The following is a 20,411-nucleotide window of genomic DNA, read 5'->3' on the forward strand; positions in this document are numbered from 1 at the left end:
GTTGTAATTAATCCGGGTGTATTTAAATATCACTTTGCCCATAGCGCCTGCAGACTAAATGTCGGACATTCCATACTCACATACATACATCACTGAGCCTGAGCCACACAAAAGCTGCCCAGAAATAAAGTAAAACACCTTTGCAACGCTTCAACGCCGGTAAGTTAGTGAAAGATGTGGTGTCATAGGTGGACAAATGCAGGAGACAAATGGGCAATAGTTTGCTAAGCGTCTGCAAATGCAAGTACTTGATAGACAAGAGAGGTGGCAAGTGAGGAGAGGAGTGCGAAATGCAACAAAAAATAAATGCAAATGCCACACGCATTGTGAAAAAAAAATGTTTGTAGTGGAGTAAAATGGCATAAGTAAACCCGAGGTACTGGGCTAACTGGTGGTTGTCTTAGCTGCTGTTTGGCGTCATTAACAACCTGGTTGGCAACAATGGCCGCAAGATTAAGAGGAATAGGGAAAGTACAAAATAATAAAAACAATGAAACGAATTGGCGTGGATGGGAGATACAAGGTTAATAACAACAAAATGCCATGCGTAATATTAACGGCAATCAAAAGAAGAGTGCCGTTGAAGGATCACCCGGCAATTGCCATTCATTTCTCTAGACGAGCGCGCAGATGCTGGGAATGGTGTGTCGCCTGCAGTTAAGAAATAGTGTGAAGCAACACCACTAATGTACGTATAAAAATACTGAGTGGTGTCATAATTTTAAATGCAGCAGATAAAAGAACAACAACAACCAAGCAGCTATAATTGGCAAAACAATAGAATGAAATGACGAACGACGATCTCAAATTTTCTCTAGAACACAAGCAGAACTAAAGGCTTACTCGTTATCTATGTATGTATGTGGGACGCTGTCGTTAGAAAATGCAGATTCTTCAACTCAGTGCAAAAGCACCGCACAGATCTTACGGCTCACAAACAAGCGTTATTCTTGATCATCTCACAACGCGTGTGGTTGTGGTTGCGCTATTTTTACTATAATCTCCATCAGCTCGCCTTTGGCCCATTTCCGCACACACAAATCGCCGAACATACACATCTACATACATACATACCCACTTACATACTTCGCTCAGTCATCAAGGCAGCAGCAGCAGCGGCACAACTCATCAATAATCATCACAAGGATCGCTGTCAGTTAGTTACTCAATTTCCTCTCTCTTCACTACTCCTTCTCCTTGACTCTACATAAGTACTTGTACGTCCTACTCATCCCCTCTCAACCGCCCCTTACTGATGATGTCTTACACGTACAACAAGCTTAACCCTTCTACTTTATTATGCCCAAGTACGGTGGCAGCCTTTGCTGCGGCTAACGCCGTTTGGCGCTGCCAGCGCCCATTAATTGTTTTCACCAACATTCTACCAGCTTGTCGCCGGACATGGGGCGTCAGGCGTCTGCCGTCGAGAGTTGATCTTAGTGTCTTGTTTTTTGTTTTTTTGTAGAATCGTTTGTTCGTCAACAACCACCGCCGCCGTCATCGCCAACAACAATAACAATTATAGCGAATGTGAAGCATATTACAATTGCCTCAACTGTTATTTTTGATATTGTTGCCTTTGATAGCGCATTCTAATGCGATTTTAATAATACACGCCTGTGAGGTAGGTAGTACAACAACAATATCAACAACATAACTGAAGCAACGTAATCAGCGTCATGCCGTTTCTGGTTGCGATGCGGAGCCGAGCAAATTACGCTATGTAAAGCATTTAGCATCCTCGCATACATGCGCGTTTTCCTCCCGTACGACTTAGCCTACACAGATTTAGGTATTTAGGCACTTTAAGTTTTTGGCTGCATAGCTTGATCGTATTTTTATAATACTACAAATTGCCTGTTCCTTATACATCTATAGGTAAGTATGTATGTGTATATGTATGTATGCTTGTATATGTGCATGTATGTAGACATTTCTTTTTCTCGCTTATTTACACTTCTTTGTTATATGTCTTTTGATTCAGTATCTTTTTAATTCTAGAGTATACTGATACTTTATTGAGCCCCTTCATTTCCTATTTTTTCTTTTTCCCCTCCATACGAAAGCGCAACTGACACCGGTTCCATGCCACTCTGAATCTGCGAAAATATAGAAATTTGCTTTTTACAAAGTACTCACATTAAAAGTAATTTATTTTATTTTTACTCCGCAAGTAATTATGTCTAGATGGACATCTATTTTATCTAACCACAAAGGGCAAGTGCTAGCAAAGGGTGACCAGATAGGTAGGTAGGTGAAATGGTTGAAGTAACAGTCTGGCACTCCCCAAGTGGCACTACAGCGCCGTTTTGATATCATTATGAGAGGCAGAATCTACAGCCAACCGGAGCTATTGATGTAATAGAGAGGATTGGTGGGATTAAGGGGATTAAATGGTAAACATAGCTTTTCCGCGTGGGTGCCGATCGTCCATTAACGTAAACACAGGCACGAATTTGGAAATTGAGTGCGTGGAGTCCTCAGAAGAAATGGGGCTTCATCTGTTCTGCGCCTTCCGAGGAAATAATTTGTTCAATTCCCTTTTAACAACAGTCAGAGGATGCCGATGACTGGGTGGGAGACCTCTGAGACCAATTCAGTCGACCCCTTTCCTGGCAACCTTATCAGCAATTTTATTTCCCTCTATGTTTCTATGCCCTGTAATCAGATAGAAAAAATTCAAAACTACAGCGGTCTCAAATTCCAAATTGATGCTACCTTTATTTTGAAGCCATTCACTCACTACGTATAGAATAGCACACCATGCAATGGCCACCTCAGCTTCGCTGGTAGTTAGTTATTCAATTGGTTGGTCTAAGTTTTGCTGACTCGCTTCAATATATAGGATGTTAATCCTCCAAAAGAATCTTGAATGATATCCCCGAATTCGTCCAAAGTAGTTACTAAGAAGCGTGGGCTAAAGAATTGACGTAGTCAAGGCACAGAGAATGTAAGCGACAGGTGTTAAGTCGCGTGATCCCGGCAGCAAATTGACGAACGCTCTTCGTGAGATGACCCAGCCGTTAAACTTCTTCTTCACAACAGCAAGCATTGCGTGCCTTGTACCAGTATGGTATGTAGCGTTGTCTTGGTGGAGTCACCGGTCGGATATATCGATGTTGTCAAGGACTAGCTGCAAAAAGTTAACATTGCTCGGCACCGAGAAACATTGACGGCAACGGTTACTTTTCCTCTTTTCGAAATAACTAAGCCTCGATGGTGCCGCGATACCATAAACCACACAACAGTCGATATTGATGTATCTCGGATGACCTATGCTCCAATAGGAGTTAAAGGAAAAAATAAATAAATAATTATTGATTGTTGGTTGAACAAATGTGAATTGACTGCGCTCTAAAAACGACAGATTTGCTTATTGGCATAGCAACTGAGGCAAAAATGGGAGATAATTGTTTAACTTGAATCTCGATCTGCATGTTTACAACTGAGCGGGACTGAGAGGTCCGTATATCACGTAAGGTATCGATCAAACAATTTAAAGTTTATGCCATTGTCAAGGTGACATTTCGCACAAAAAGAATTATTTTGCTGTTTTTTGTTGGCTCCATTCAGTTGGGAGTTACAGGGTGTCAACAATGCGAGTCAACAAAGAGAAATTTCGGTACATTTTACAGTTTTTCGTTGATGAAGCCGAAAATTCAAGCCAGGCCGCTGAAATTGTGAATGGTGCTTATGGAGCCGATACTCTAACAGCTAAAATTAAAATTGCAATTTTGGTTTCGTCGATTCCGTTCAGGCCTTTTTGATGTTAAAGAAAATGCCGATAATGTCGAAAATGTCCATAAAATCACAGAAATAATCGAAGTTGACCAGCATGTTACGCAAAAATTGTTTAAATACAAAATAAAAAAAACCCGATGTTTTCGGACACATTTTTGTGAAAAAAACCGAGCATCAAGTAGCTTTTGACATAAGGAATTGAACACCCCTCTTGTTAATTCGTATATTTTGATTTGGTTTGGTTTCATTTGTGAATTTTAGGCATATTCCTTTTCTTCTTTTTAACTGGTACGATAACCTCTTACGCTATTTTGGCCGAGTTTAACAAAATGTGCCAGTCATTTCTTTCTCGTGCTAACCGGCGTCAGTTGGAAACACCAAGTGAAGCCAAGTCCTTCTCCATCTAATCTTTCCAAAGTAGAAGAGGTCTTCCTCTTCTTCTGCTACCAGCAGCTGGTCCTGCCTCGAATACTTTCAGAGTCGTAGCGTTTGTATCCATTCGGAGGACATGACCCAGCTAACGGACGCGCTGGATCTTCATTCGCTGCACTATGTCTATGTCGTCGTAAGGCTCCCACAGCTCATTGTTCCATCGCCTACGACACTCTCTGTCACCAACGTGCAAAGGCTGGTTCCTCAATAAACGAAGCCTCGTAGAACCTCGAAATCATAATAGTCCACAGTGACGTGGGTGCCGATATGCGAGTGCGCCTACTATTTGTTTGCTGACAGGATGTACAATGGACAATGTAGACCGGGTCGATTTAAAAATCGCTCATTGCTCTGTGAAAATCGTGTTTTAGGGATCAAAATAAGAAACTTTGCCGAAGGAACCATACCTATAAAACGAATTCTGATGTCCCCCATTTCAAAATATCACCATTTTTGGCCTTTACATGAAAAAATCAGCTAAATGGCTATGTTTTTTCTTTATTTTTATTTATTTATAATAATATCTATTTTTGCTCTTAAGAAATTTATTTAGTCAGAACATATCGCACCCTAAATACAAAAGGGTCACAACTCAAAATGTACTTCTGCTCAAATATGAACGAGACGTTATCAATAAAACGGTCCGCGGATGATATATGGCAAAAATAAATATTTAGTTTTTTGGTAGGACTGTTACAAGCTTACATGGCAAATTTCAGCGTGATATGTCACATAGTTTGTTTTCTGTGTTACTGTAAACAAGTCAAGCTCGAGTGTGGAAAATTTTGAGTTGTGCCCCTTTGGTATTTAGGGTGCGATATGTTAATGAAAAAATTAATGAGTTATAGAAAAGAAACTAAAAAGTTCGACCCAAATTGGGGGACATCAGAATTCGTTTTAGAACTATGGTTTCTTCGGCAAAGTTTCTTATTTTGATCCCTAGAATATGATTTTCACAGAGCAATGGGCGATTTTTTTGCCTCCCCACAAATCGACACGGCCTAATGTACATCGTTTTATCCTCGTTCACCACCAGACCCATTCGCTTTGCTTCTTTATCCAGTTTGGAAAAGGCAGAATTTAAAGCGCGGTTGTTAAGGCCGATGATGTCAATATCAGAGGGCATACGCCAACAATTGTACACTATTTTAAAAAACTGTGGCGGAGCGATTAAGTTCTGCGGCTCGCACGATCTTTTCCAGCATAAGGTTATAAAGAGTTTTCCCATAAGGGGTGTTATTTTGATATTCAAAGAAAAATGCTATTTTTTAATATAAATGATCGGAAAGTATGCCGTTAATAGTGGGAAATAACATCAGGCAAATGACCACCACGACCCACGGCCACGCTTACAGGACAATATCCTTTTCAAGAAATTGTCCATAACCGAATTGCAAAGAGGCTACCCTATGTCCTCGATAGCCTCACGAATTCCATCTTTCAGGTCTTGAATCGACTCTTGCGTAGACCTTCACTTTCACGTGGCCCCAAAGAAAAAAGTCAAAAGGTGTTAAATCACAAGATCTTGATGGCCAATTGTGATCACCTCTTCGAGAGATAACACAGTCCGGAAACTTTTCCCGTAAAAGATCAATGGTTTCGTTTCTTGTGTGGCACGTAGCGCCGTTTTGTTGAAAATAAACGTTGTGCAGATCAATATCATCCAATTCCGGACATAAAAAATCGTTAATCATCTCTGCTGTTTAACACCTAACATTTGTTATTGGAAAACCCTTTAGAAGTCAATCGACAATGCGTCACCCTGTGTGAAATATTGTTTGGTATCAAACGGTTCGGAGAGATCCTTTCCAATTGTGAGGGCCCTGCTGGTATTGAGCAACGTCAATTTGCATAGCCATATAAGTTTTGCGGGGATACCAAAATCAGACATCGCGACATATAGGCACTCGTTTTCGTGCTGTCGAATGCAGCTTTGAAATTGACAAAAAGATGGAATGTGTCGATTCTCCTTTCATGGGTATTTTCCAAGACCTGGCGTATTGTCAGTACCTGACTAATTGTAGATTAGAGAGATTTTTTATTTGCTTTTCAAAAATGTTTGAAGAAATTTTAATAAATTTAAAATTGAAAAGCATGTATGCATACATAGGTGATTCTTGAATTATTCCTCGTCCCTTGCAAGCTTGCGGATAGCTGAAAGTGCCCATGTTTTTGTCAATCTAAATATAATTTGCACACCCATGTATCGTCGTAGGCGTGAATGGCGTCTTAACTTATACACTTTTACTATTAAAAGAAAAATTTCCAATATGTTTTCACAGCTTCTAGTTAACATCTTGAAATGTATTATATATTATAGAATATGGCTAACATCTCTGTTTCCTTTTACGAATAACCTGCTTGTTATGGCAGCGTTCAAAGCGCCCATTTGGCCATACATGTTTCAAAACCAAGCAAAAAAAAATAGAGCAAACAAAGGCAGCCTGTATTGGGCCAGCACCTTAAGTCTCCTACCACGGCTTCGGTCATAGGCTTTTGACGCTACTCTCCTCCGTAAAAACAAAATTAAAAAAAAAAAAAAACATTTTTCATCATTAATATTATGAAACTGTCTGACTATTAAAAAACCTTTACACACTTGTGGGTTCTTTATTTTAATTAATAATTCTACTTATACAACTCATAGAAACGCCCTTTCCATGTGTGCGGTTTGTAATATATGAATGTGTGTGTTAATACCATAATTTTCAAAGAAATCACCAAAGCACAATGGTGCGCATGCGCAATGAGAATAATGCAATGCTATAAATATGAATTTATACTCAAGTCAAAATAAGTACAAACACACTTTCATATACGGCTGCGACTAAGCAACAAGTGGGCCGCCCATTTTTAAAGCCTCATTGCCAAACATGGCAAATTCGTGCATAACAAACACACATACACATTTGTATGTATGTATGTGTGCTAAAAATATAATTGTGTCGGCGCGTCTACTTAAATAAAAGCTCGCATATCTAATCAACAACAACAACACGAACTACAACCACGGTGAACGAGCTGTACCTTTTTCTAAGGCACGTCGGATTTTCTGCTATTTCGGAATGCAAAGAGGCTATAAATATTTATGTGAGTAGTTTCATTATTGAAAGCATCAATTGTGTTGCGTATAAATATTTATGAAAATTATCAAAGTGCAAGAGAAGAAACAGAGCCAGAAGTAAATGGGAAACTAAAAACAAGCAGAAGAAGAAGGAGCAGCAGAAGCAGGGGAAGAGAAAGAAAATAACACGTTGCAACAGGTGCGAACAGCATTCATTCGAACGCGGAGGAGAGCGCGCAAAAATATAGAGCAATTGAAAATCATCGGTTGTGTACTTGTAAATACAAAGACATAAAATGTTGTTATTGCTGAAATTGCCGAAGTTTATAGTGATGCTGTTTTTTGTTGTTGCCTGCTTAGCTGTGGCGCGGCTCGCATGCGCCAAACCAATTAACAGCTACTTAAAGTTTGCGCGCTGCCCAAAAACGCTTAAAGGCGAAAAGCGGTTAGCATACACACACGCGCGCACACACGCACATGAACGACAATGGCAATAGAAAAAGTGCAATTAAAAGAAAAAAAGAAACCACAAAAAATTGCTAAATAAAAAGATAAAAATTATCATTGGAAAAATATGCGAAAAACACAAAGAAGCACGCAAAATAAAATCAACACCTGCTGCTAGTTGTTCACCCAGCAGCCAAAGCTGAGAGGCGGTGCGTGAAAATTGCGCGCATGCACACGACGGCGCTGCGAGTTTGCGCGACGCATGCGCAACGGTGTTTGAATTGCGAGCCTACATGAGGCGCATAGAAAAAAAATAAAAAAAAATAAAAAAACTAAAAAAAAGAAAGACACTACGCATGCGCGTGTAAAATTTCCCAATTCTCCTGCCTTCAACTGCCTGTGCAACTGTAAACGCTAAGGTGCTTGTGTTATTGCGCATGCGTCTGTACAAGCCGCACGCCTTTGCTCGATTACGGTGATTGACAGTGCGTCGATGCGCATACCAGATTGGTGGTGCAAAAAACATGAGCAAACATAAGTATGAAGGTATCATTTTTATAGATTGAAGACAAGAAACTTAAAGCGCGCAGTTTTCTCAACTTGGGTCATCACAGATTGTTATGATTCCAGCGCTCATTCCCACAAAAGAGGTGTATTGTAGTACTAAATTGATGAAGCTTAAGGAGTGATCTTTTTCGGCTTTAGAAGATTTTAAATGTACGAGTATATGTCAAAGAATTACCCATTGCGAAGTCACAAAAGAACTCTGTCAGGCCAAAAGGCTTATAAGACCTTTTACCTACTATAGGAAATTGCACAGATACGTAAAGTAGACATCAATAAAATATTTTGGTCGAAGTCCCCGCCATTGGCCACACTACAGATACTAAAACTTATTATTGTTACTTACGTTCAAGTTCAATAAAGGGGTAACCAAGCAAGCTCTACTGGTTCCAATAAGAATATATTCCGTCTCTCTCTGCCTGGCTTGATTAAGTCAATAGACGAAATCTGCTGCTAAGTGGCACTACTAAGCTAGGTGGCTCAAGGTAATAATATATATATATAATATATGTTAGTGTGTGAACCCATTCCGAAACTTTTCAGCAACTTGAGCTTGTGAAAATATCTAAGTTGCATTTGGGTAAGGGTAGCGTTTCGGTAAGCGTTTTGACGCTATTAACGCAAAAGTGAATTACTTAAGGGGTGACATACGTCCAGAATTTTGAAAAAATCCATTTTTTTCGATATTTCGAAAGTTTAGTATCTTAAGAATATACTGTGAAATTTTCATATGGAAATTTCCAATATCATAGCTTTTACAGCCATTAACTTTATACTCGTTTTTCTCAAAACAACTTTTTCTGGCACGATCTGCAGGATAATTCATACAGTTTTTAATATTTTGTATCCTGTTTTTTTCAATATTCGAAAATGTTTTTTCTATAGTCTGGATTTTTCATATTTTTATTAAAAAAATGTTATAAACATAATTAAAGTGACATTTATGACGTAAAACGTATACTTTTTTAAAATGCGGTAAATTGTAAAATTTTTCGAAATTCAAAAATCCGGCGCGACAGACTTTAACTAAAACTTCATTTTACAAGATTTTTTTTTTACTTTTTACAGATCTCTCAACATTTCCAGCAGAAATGTTGCAGACCGTGGAACAACTTTTTTTATTGTACTTGGAGTCACGTGATTTTTCATATATTAATTTTTGTAAAAAAAAATTAAAATAAATTTTTTTATAAAGTTTAAGTACTAATAAACAATGCACAAAATTTTTCATATTTATTCCCATTATTATCCTTCTAAAAGCAGTTTTTCTTTTAAGCTAACCTTAAAGCCTTAAAGCCTTAGCCTAACCCTTAAAGCTAACCTAACCACTTAGCATTAGCCTCCTTTAGGGAGTATCTGATAATTGTAATGGCTATTGAAATACCATCACAAAATAATAAAGTTTTCGAGCTTTTTCGATATATTGTCTCAACCTCCAAAGTTTAAGTTTCAAACGATGAATATTTATTCGTTCAAAGCAATCCTGTTTTCAGCATTAAAGGCAACAATAGGGGAAATTCTATTTCGCAAATTTTTTCTAGATGCTTACAACATTCATTTTTGTAAATTTTTAAATATTATTATTGGGCTTCCTGATATTATAGCAATCTTGTAAAGGGTCTTTCAAAAGTGGCGCCTAGATGTCAGTGGTGAATAACTCTTAGACGGTAACTTTTTTCATGCCATCTTTCACATTGTCAAGTAGACAGATGTACAATTTTACGCGATAGAACAACGAGTTAAAATTATTGAAACTTATTATGAAAATAGTCGATTTTTAAGGACGAAATTCGTGATTTTTTTGATGAAAATAATCGTCCAATGGTTGTATGGACTCTTAAGGTTGATGACTGCGCGCAGATCGCCAGCATGGAAAGAACAAATTTAAAAAAATAATTGGATGATTGGATGATGGTACCTACAGAATTCGATTGGACTCTGAACTCAACGATCTAACTCAGAACGAGACGTCAGCTGTACGTTTTATGAACGCAGCGCATAAGATGGCTAGGCCCTATGATCCGTATGCCTGTTGACTGTACCGTGACGAAAGCCTTGACAGGAAAGCGTGAAGTCCAAAGGCAAACCGAGAAACCGTTGGATAGACGCAGTAGAACAGGATCTTAAGAAGTTGGGAATACATAACTACGAAGAAATAGCTCAAGATATACCAAGGAGCATTTTGAAGGAAGTTTTGACGTACCCCGCATTGTAACGCTATGAAAGAAGAAAAAGAATCGTCCAATGAGTCGACAATTCAAAGGTTGGTGAAAAAATGTGAAGGAACTGGTTCTATCCAAGATAGAAAAACGACCAGTCAAACAGACTAAGAACTGGACTTTCTGTTGGGAATATTGCTCCTGTAGCACCAAAAAGCTGCCTAAGATCCTTCCACCCTTTTGGGTTAATTCACATAAGGATTTCCATTTGCATTCTTACAAAAATTCAATTAACGCAAAAATTGAAGCCAACAGATCATTATAAACGCAGAAGTTTCGTGAGTTAGTTCCTTGAGCATTATGTTGGTTTTTCATGCAAAATCATCTTTAGTGATGATACTCATTTCACACAGGTTGAATTTATTGGCAATCAAACCTGCTGCATCTCCAGCCGAGTAATTTTAGAAAAATCATTACATCCTTCGATGATGAAAGTGAAAAAGCTGCTACTATCAATGGGCATCTCTATAGACAACTGATTAAAGGTTTTTTGTGGTCTGGGCTTGAAGAAATAGACATAGACGACCTTTATTTTCAACAGGCTCCATCCTTTCATAACACGATAAAACATTGCATTATTGCGATCTAAGTTGCACAGTCGATTAATTGCCCAGTGGCTCCACTAGATAACTTTCTTGGATTTTTTGAAAAATGAATAAGCCAACAACGATTCCAGAGTTGGAACCCAACATTCAGATCGAGATTGCTGAACTCATTTTAAATTATGACATTTTTCACAGATATGTAATTGTTAAAAGCCGTATTTTGAAACCGGGTTAGAAACCTCAGCACCAAATAAAATGATAGAAAAGTTTCTAGAATAGATACATATTATATATATAAAATTGGCGCGTACACCCTTTTTGGGTGTTTAGCCGAGCTCCTTCTTCTATTTGTGGTATGTGTCTTGATGTTGTTCTACAAGTGGAGGGACCTACAGTTTCAAGCCGACTCCGAACGGCAGATATTTTTATGAGGAGCCTTTTCATGGCAGAAATACACTCGGAGATTTGCCATTGCCTGCCGAGGGGCGACCGCTATTACGAGTAGAAAAATGTTTTCACCGAGATTCGAACCAACGTTCTCTCTAAGAATTCCGAATGGTGATCACGCACCAACCCATTCGGCTACGGCGGCCGATTATATACATACTATATATGTCTATGTATACATGTAGGGTGTATATATGTAGTCAATTATATATATATATCTATATGAATGCCCCATTCCAAATGAATCACACTATTATGACTTAAAACACATTCATAGTGGAAATAGCAGCAAAACTCAGACTATATACCTAATATGACATCTAAAAGCTTCTCACAAATGTTGTTTGCCATTTACACGAAAACATTCCAGATGCATGATACAATTTTAACTAATAGTTCAGTATAAATCTATCAAGGTTATATGTCCCCCATCCATGTGATGAATCCCCATTTTTTGTTACTCTTTCTTTGCTCCATGTTTCACTTTTAACAGGAAATCGCATTGATTCACCTCCTCTCACACCTTATGGCTTTTAATTTATATTTTCAAAAAATTTGTCGAATACAACAATGAAATGAGTTCACTAAAATTATGAATGAATGCACGCCGAGATGAAGCGTGTGGTGAAATAGATCATCTCATGTCCGAAAGTAACAAAGTTTGGAAAAAAAAGTTGCAATCGGAATTAAGAAAGGAAGAAGGTCATATGTCAGCTAGCTGACATACATACTCGGACATATGTATACGAGTACATTTATATCAAATACCATATATATGTGGCTCGCAATTTTTAACTGTGTAATATTACGCCCAAGAGCTGCCAAGCTTCGCCATTGATAAATTTTGTATGAGCCGAATAAAGCAAAGCAGTCCAAAATTATAACAGCAAGTGCATAAGTCGCAGCAATTCACTCTTTTGTTCATATCAACCGCAGCTTCCATAGCAATGTAGTTCATTGATTTAATTGCTCCTCATTTCCTGGCTTCTCTGTTCGATATAGAACTGCTCTGCGCTATATCTACGTCAACCTGAATGTATACGTCAGTCTGTGTGTATGTATGTATATGCTTACGGATATCAGTTTGTGTTGGAGGGTCGTGGCGCTTAAATCTACCTAAAACTCTTTCATTCATTCAATATTTCGGTCAGGTTCTGTTTTATTGTTGTTTTTGAAATTTGAAGAAATAATGGATAAATTCATTTACAACAGAGTCAATGGCGGCAATGACAACTAAAACAACAGCAAAGCGTTTATATGTAATATGTTCAAGCTATCACTGCGTTGTTGTTATGCTCGGCCACTCCAGTCCGGTAGCGATCACCGGCGGCAATCAATCTGGCGGTGTGGTTTGTTTGGCGGTTCGTTGGTGGCAATTATTTTGTCTTATGTGCGTCAAGCAGAAGATTTTTAATGTTCGTTCGTGATACGAGTGTAGTAGTAGAGATTTTTTTACAATAATTCTATTGTTTTTTAATTACAATTAAATATGGCTGACTGTCAATCAATCGTTCTTTCACTCTATGTACCCATCATCAATGGCAGCGAAGAGAATTTACGAACACATCGTCGACGTAGCCTTATTTATTTATTTCAGTAGCTTCTCAAGTGCTTTTGTGGAGATGGATGCGCGGAAGTGGCTTGTACCACATTTTCTAATTTGCAGCAATGTATTCTAGGTATTTTTAGCAATGCTGCCGTTGCGGAAAGAGTTGGTGCTTGTCTACCATTCGCAAGTGCCAGGTTTGAATCTCTGGATTACAAAACCTGGTAACCCAAAGCAAAAATGCGAGCGGAACTTTGGCTGCTACATCATCTTCGTTGTTTAGCCGGCAACGAAGTAACATGGACAGTGGGTCCATTAATTTGACCAACACACTCTCGGTTTTTGCTGATTTCTGTTGTAAACAAACCACTATCATTTTCCTTATTGCGTCAAAGAATCGGTTGATTCCTTTAAGAGAACTTTTCTGAGAGCTGATTAATGGTTTAATTTTGGCCACAGATTTGCATCCTGTACATCGTAGGATGCGACTTGTGCTTTAATTTTTCCCCATAGTGCCTTCTAAGGCATATAAAGCACTGGTACCTTTTTGGGTCAATTCTACATTTTTTGGAATTTTCTCTTTGAAATATTCTCGACTGACTTGATTTCTTTGCAGAGTTTACATTTGTTTTAAAGAGGACCCATTAAAAGAAGGTATCAAATATTTTGACATAAGTAGTACTTTTTGATTGAGCTTAGTAAGCCCACTTTACTTCGATGTATTATAGAAATACAGAAGAAATAATAGAAGATTTAAGCGATTTCAGCTTTAGAATCCAAAAGAGATTAATATTACTAAAAAGTTCTACTTTGAACTAAGTAGGCAGTTGAGGAAACAAGTCGCCACTCCCCAACCACTACACTCCAAAAGTCTCACACTATGCTCGTCTTATTACTTTGAGTAGAAGTTTGCATATTGAAAAGATTTTAGAGAGTTAACCGGCTCTCAGCGATTTTGAAATAATCAGCTGATTGGCTGACGTCACATGAGTCATGCCAGCAGTTTGTTAACCAGCAAAGACTGATTGGACGAGTGTATGAATACGTGATAAATAAGCGGGTAAAATTCTGCTTCTGAATCACATGGTTAAAAGATTTTTAGAGGTGTGCTCTTTAGCAGAACGTTATTCGGCTCTGAGCGAATTTTTGCCGAATCAGCTGATAGGCTGGCATCACTTGAGATGTGTTTACCAACATTTAGATTGTGTTAGTGATACACAAAAAAATTAAGAAACAACGACTGGACGAGTGTATGAATGCGTGTGAAATGAAATGTTATGCAAATTTCGACTGAATCGCCCAAGTGAAGTGGTAGTCGAAGTTTCCCTCACAATTTTCTTTTTTCACCATGGTGGATAGACAAAGTCATAGGCAGCGAATACAAATCCAGCGACTATGTTGGCTGGGTCATGTCGCCCGAATGGATACAAACGCCCCAGCTCTGAAAGTATTCGAGACGGGACCTGCTGCTGGTAGCAGAGGACGTGGAGGACCTCCTCTACGTTAGAAAGATCAGGGGGGAAGGATTCGGCTTCACTTGGTGTTACCAACTGGCGCCGATTAGCACGAGAAAGAAACGACTGACGAGCTTTGTTAAACTCGGCCAAAATCGCGTAAGCGGTTATCGCGCCAATCAAGAAGAAGAAGGATGGCCAAATCTGGTGATCTATCATCCTTGGAAGTTTACCTGATTCTCCTGATGATTAATAGAGTTATTCACCTAAGCGAATTAGAGTGTGAACTTTGAAAACGTCGTGAGCATATGGCGTCGAATAAAGAGCAATTCTTTCAGAATATTTTGTGGGAATGGATTACTGAGAAATTGAATTTAAAATCTGCTTCATTGCAAAACTTATGCTAGACGATGTCATTTTCCCAAAAAAATAATTTTATTCTAAAACAAATGCTGTTTTTTTTTAAATGCTTTTTTTCTAAAAAAACGACTTTATTTTACTCAACGTTTTAGTTTGGACTTTATTGATTCATATACTCTAAAGCTGTTATACGAGTATACCTCTCTGGTGTGTTCCATTTCCATCCTATAAAAGTCGGTGCTTGCTCAGTAATCTAAAAATTATTTATTTAATTAATAAAAATAATAGATATTAGAAGGTATCTTCTCTCCTTCTCCCTCACTTTCGTTTTCCATCTGATAAGTGGGGCGATTGACTTCCCATCGCTACTCGAGAAAATTAATTTCAATATTCCTCAGCGAAGCTTACGAAATCATGCGCGTTTCTGGTTAGGTATGGTCAGAATTAATTATGCTTCCAATGCTCCGATTTCTAGAACTCTGAGAGAATTTAATTCGCTTTCAAATAGAATTGGTCTAAATTTTTCTCCAACAAAGAACCACTTCAAGTTGCTATTAAATCAATTGTTTAACTAGATTTTAAGTATTCTTTAATAGTCTATCTCTTTAAGTTATAAGAAATGTTACATTTTCTTTCATTCATTACAATGAAACAAGTAAATTATAAGTTTCATTCATTTTTGAGTCAATTTTTTGGCATTAATCTGTTTTTCTTAACCTATTGGAAATACTCCATTCTTAGATTACTAAATAAATAAATAAACAAATAAATAAACAAAAATATTTTACGAAAGTTTTTTTTATGATACTTTGAATGAATGTTTTGCAAAATTTAACACAGATATCTAAAATGGATTATATTAAAAAGAAAATTGTTTCATTGAAAACGCCAAAAAAAAACAAGCAAAAAATAGTAAAAATTACACGACAGCATCAACTAGCGCAAGCTTTAGGTAGAACTAAACATCAAAATCAATCTCTACAGCCTCCAATTAAATGCATTAGCAATCAATTTCATCAAACTCATGCACTTTTTCCTATTCAAAATTTATTTTCCATATTTTTGTCTCTTACAGGCCTTAAATGGATTTCTAATGATTCTGACATGCGAAGGCGAGGTCTTCTTTGCCACGCACAGCATCGAGAGCTATTTGGGTTTTCATCAGGTGAGTAACCACAAAAAAACAAAAAAAAACACAAAACAAAAGCAGATACCTGAGGATATACGAACAAATCAACAAATAATTCTATCTGATACATAATTTTTGATGCTGACATACATATACACGTAGTGCACAAAGCCACATACACGCATTCATAGATTCATAGATGTGGTTCATACATCCTAATAATCAAACTCTTTATTTTTTTCTCGCCTGCGATCGAAATTTTTTTAAATCAATTAAATGGGTATCTGGCATTTCTTTAACATATTTGATTGACTAGCATATTTTGGTATTTTTGTGAATGAAACCAATAGTTCGTCGTTACAGCACCGCCCTTCGTACGCTGCACACACACACTAACACACACTTGCGCTCAGTTGCATACCTGTCGGTATAATTAACGTTTTCCTCTTTTCAAAATCTCTAATTGCCGGTGATTATCCAATGCGCTACCGTCTTTGATTATCGGTTAATTACATTTTGAATGCCACTGTGTCTCTCTTTGTCTTGAACGGAAATTTAACTTGAATACTTGTAAGCCCGTTTTACGACTGGCCATTGAAATTTAGGTATATGTATATATAAATGTCCACACTACGAGTATTACATTGGAATGAGGAAGTCATGTCGCTTGAGGCTTTTGAATATTTGAATGAATAATAAGATTGCATCCTAAGGGCAAAGAGAGTTTTTCTTTCCTAGCACGAACCCCGATACACCAGTTTACAAAGGTCAATCCATCGGGTCGAGAAGAGCTTGAGTTGAAATTAAATAAGCCACATAACCTCATTGATATTGATAAACAGATTGGAGTCTATAGTGACAGTCAGGCTGCACTGAAGGTTCTGGAGAACGCAAAGCAACCCTCGAAGATTGTTCAGGAATATAAGAAGAAGCTTAATTCTGTTGCCAGACAGAACACTGCGCTCGTCAAAAGAATGAAATTGTCGATGAATTGACCAACTGTGGAACAGTGATTACCTCACACGGACCAGAGCCAATAAACGAATCAGTGATTATGTATTGGATTTGTGACAAGCCCGAAAGGAAACCTTTGAACTTTCTTCTTAAATTTGGAGTAAAAGACATTCGTTTTATGGTCGGTATTATTACAGAACACTATCCATGTGGTCATCATGTGATTACCATTGGAATCATTGACGACCCGATTAGCCTGTCTTGCTCAGCGGAGGCGGATAGCACTGAGTATTTTCTTTGTGCAATTGCTAGAGCAAGGCTACGAATTTTGGGTTCCGATGTCATGAGGATAATAATATTCAATCTCTCAAACTGGCGTATATTTTCAGATTTACCAAAGAATATGTCAACTGTATCGGAAGTTTTGCTTAAAGTTTGTCGACTAGTCCCACATGCCAGACTTTTTCGAACGCCTTTAGACTAGTCTGCGCACTTGGTCTATTGTAGAAAGATTTTCTCTCTACCCAAATTGGTGAGTATGTATGGCTTCTTTTTTTTTCTTGTTCACTCACCTCGGGAGCATAGGGCCTCGACAAAACTCTTCCATCGTACACGGTTTTATGCTGTTGTTTTTGTACCGTCCCATGTGATGTCGGCATTTGCTAGTTCGCGCAGCATCGACCTTCTCCAAGTGTTTTTTCGTCGACCGCGACCTTTGCTCCCTTGCGGGTTCCAGTCCAGTGCCATTCTCGCGATGCTATCTGGTGGTTTTCGCAATGTGTGACCTATCCATCGCCACTTTCTGCGTTTGATTTGCCTAAGAATGGGTTCCTCATTTGTTAATCTCCACAGCTCGTCATTACTCATGGTGTTTGGCCATAAAGCGGTAGGTATAATGCAGAGGCATTTGCTGACGAAAGATTGTAGCCTCTGTGTGATGGTGTTAGAGACCAGCCATGTTTCGCTTCCGTACAACAATTCGGACTTTACGCATGAGCCGAATATTCATAGTTTAGTGCGCCTGGAGATTTGCGAACTCCCCCTGTAAGCATTCGCTCGAATGCCGCACGTGCTTTGTTTAGTCTGCAGTTGGCATCTTCATCTGCTTCACCATCTGCCGTGTTGATGCAGCCGAGGTAGCAGAAGCTTTCGAAAAATTCCCCCGGCCATCCGTCAACCCATATCTGCCTTGCGTTATTGTGGTTAACTCTCATAGCCTTGGTCTTAGCGATGTTGACCTCCAGTCCGACAGTGCAGCCAGGGCAACTAGTCTGCCCGCCTTCGCTTGCATGTCAGAGAGTTTGTGAGAGTGGAGGCGGATGTCATCGGCGAAGTCCATACGATGCCTTTTTTGTGCAGGGTCTTTGGCTCATGACGTCAACAAGGACGATGGCGAAAAGAAGGGGCGACAGGGCAACCTAGCCTTACGCCGGCGTTGGTAGTGAATGGATCGCTGATATCGCCTTCGTGAAGCACTGCCAGTTCGGAGTTCTCATAGAGGGCTTTGATGAGGGGGATTATCTTGGCGGGAGGTCCCTTTCTACTCAGTGCCAGCCATATTGCATCTCGTTTGATAGTATTGAACGCCATTCGACTGATTATTCTACTATAATACAAAGTTTTTTGTGTTGGCTTGGTGGCGGCTACAATTTTGTAGATGGTGTTGAGTAGGGTTCCTCGCCAGGTGGCACATTCACGCAGGTCGCCTGTCTTGGGTAGCTTCACGATGGCTTCTTACAGCGCGATAATTTATATTAAGCGGTACGCAAATAGCTTCTCAAACTGTTTTCCTAACAATGGAAGTAACGAGATTGGGCCCTAAGAAGCTGCATCATTTCCTGGTTGGGGTTTGGTTTGGTTATCAGATTAAAACCGGGGCTTTTCTTCTTTTTCAGCTTAGAGACTTGAGAAATCGCTACCACAGGGCGTAATTGGTTTAATTTTGCAGGATTCTTGGACATCAGGAGGTGGGATAAAGCTATCAATTATTCCATGGGGTTGAAATGTCCTTTCAAGGTATTACGCGAAAGCTTCAGCGTTCTCAAAATAATAATAAAACTCACTAATCACCTCATGGAGTAACATTTTTTTTTAATCTAATATTTTTAGATACTGCTATTTTCGTGTTCGCTTCGCGAATATATGTATAACACATGGGCTGAAAAGTCCCGGGCCTAACAAAGAAAAACAAATTTTTTGTTCAAAATTAGTTTTATTCATCAACGTAATTTCCAACAAGAACAACGCAATCATTCCAGCGCTGCTCTAGCATTTCAATATTACTTTTGTAGAACTATTTATCTTTCACCTCAAAAAAGGCCTCATCTTCAGCGATAACCTCTTCATTCCAGTGAAATCTCATACCAGCGAGCATTTTTTTAGGTCTTCGAACAGCCAATGGTCAATAGCAGCCCAACCTGGTGAATACGGTGGATGTGGGAGCAATTCGAAGTTCAACTCATGTACTTCTGGTATTGTTTTAATTTATTATATATTTATAAAGTTGCAGTTCATCCGATTTTTTTTTTGTTTTGTACATTATTTTCCAGTTCTGTTTCTAATGTTGTCCCTATCGAACGTTTTTTGGCAGTAGATCATAGTCTAGTTTCTGTCTGGCTAATTTGCATTTTCTTGTCATAGCTTGGCGCCTTTTGTTTCATTTATTATCTGCAATATAACCATGACCGGAAGCTCAGAAGGTAGTGAGCTGACTGCTTCGCGTTTGGGGAAAATAATACTAGTCCTGAAATAGAGTTATATTTCAGTAGCTCAAGATTTCCCAGCGGGTTATACACATAAGTGCATATGTGTGTGTGAAATATAAGTGTTTTTGAATTTATTCGTTGATTTACCAATTCAATAAACAATTTTGTATAATTTTTCGTATTACACACAAATATACTTAGGCACTTACATCCAATGCAGCCGATCAGCTGCGCAATATCCAGTTGAAGTCTTAATTTTTAATTGAGATGCCAAAGTAGGCGGTGCAAATGTCGATTTACACATTTACAACTAAATTAAAAATTGCACAAGCACTCGCACATGTCTTCAATACTACCAACAAAACTTCCATACTTGCAGTATAAACAAAAAATCACACATTAATGCCAGCGAATGTTTGCGTGTGTGTGTATGTGAGCAATACAAATATTGTTTTAACAATTGAATTGCATCCTGATATCGATGTCAGAAAGTTGCAGCACGAGCGACTTAGCAAATGCGTTGCAACCCAAATCATGTAGCAGGATTTTTTTGTAGATTTTTCGCTGCAACAGTTAAGCGCACCAGCAGAGAAAAAAAAATAGTAAAGAGTGCATAAAAATACAAAAATAAAATGAAAACCAAATAAATGCAAAAGAAAAGTGTGGCAAATGTGCAGCACTTGCCCACCAGCGGCTCAAAATATATGTAACTTTTCATATGTACGTTTGTATGTTTGCTCGTTTGTGTACTTGTTGTAGTTTTTGTTTGCAATATTAGCGCAGAGCAAACAAATCTACAAGATA

At 38.4% G+C, this 20,411-nt stretch overlaps 1 protein-coding gene across 2 annotated transcripts in view; it reads left to right on the forward strand.

The window, feature by feature from the left end:
- LOC128866052 (uncharacterized) overlaps window positions 1-20,411 on the forward strand; it is a 222,356-nt gene that overhangs the window by 189,974 nt on the left and 11,971 nt on the right. For both annotated transcript variants that reach the window (XM_054106534.1, XM_054106543.1), the window contains one exon: window positions 15,895-15,984. In XM_054106534.1, the coding sequence (XP_053962509.1) occupies window positions 15,895-15,984 (90 nt within the window). The remainder of the gene's footprint in view (window positions 1-15,894; window positions 15,985-20,411) is intronic.

Source organism: Anastrepha ludens, chromosome 2 (genome assembly GCF_028408465.1).
Source record: "Anastrepha ludens isolate Willacy chromosome 2, idAnaLude1.1, whole genome shotgun sequence".
NCBI lineage: Eukaryota > Metazoa > Arthropoda > Insecta > Diptera > Tephritidae > Anastrepha > Anastrepha ludens.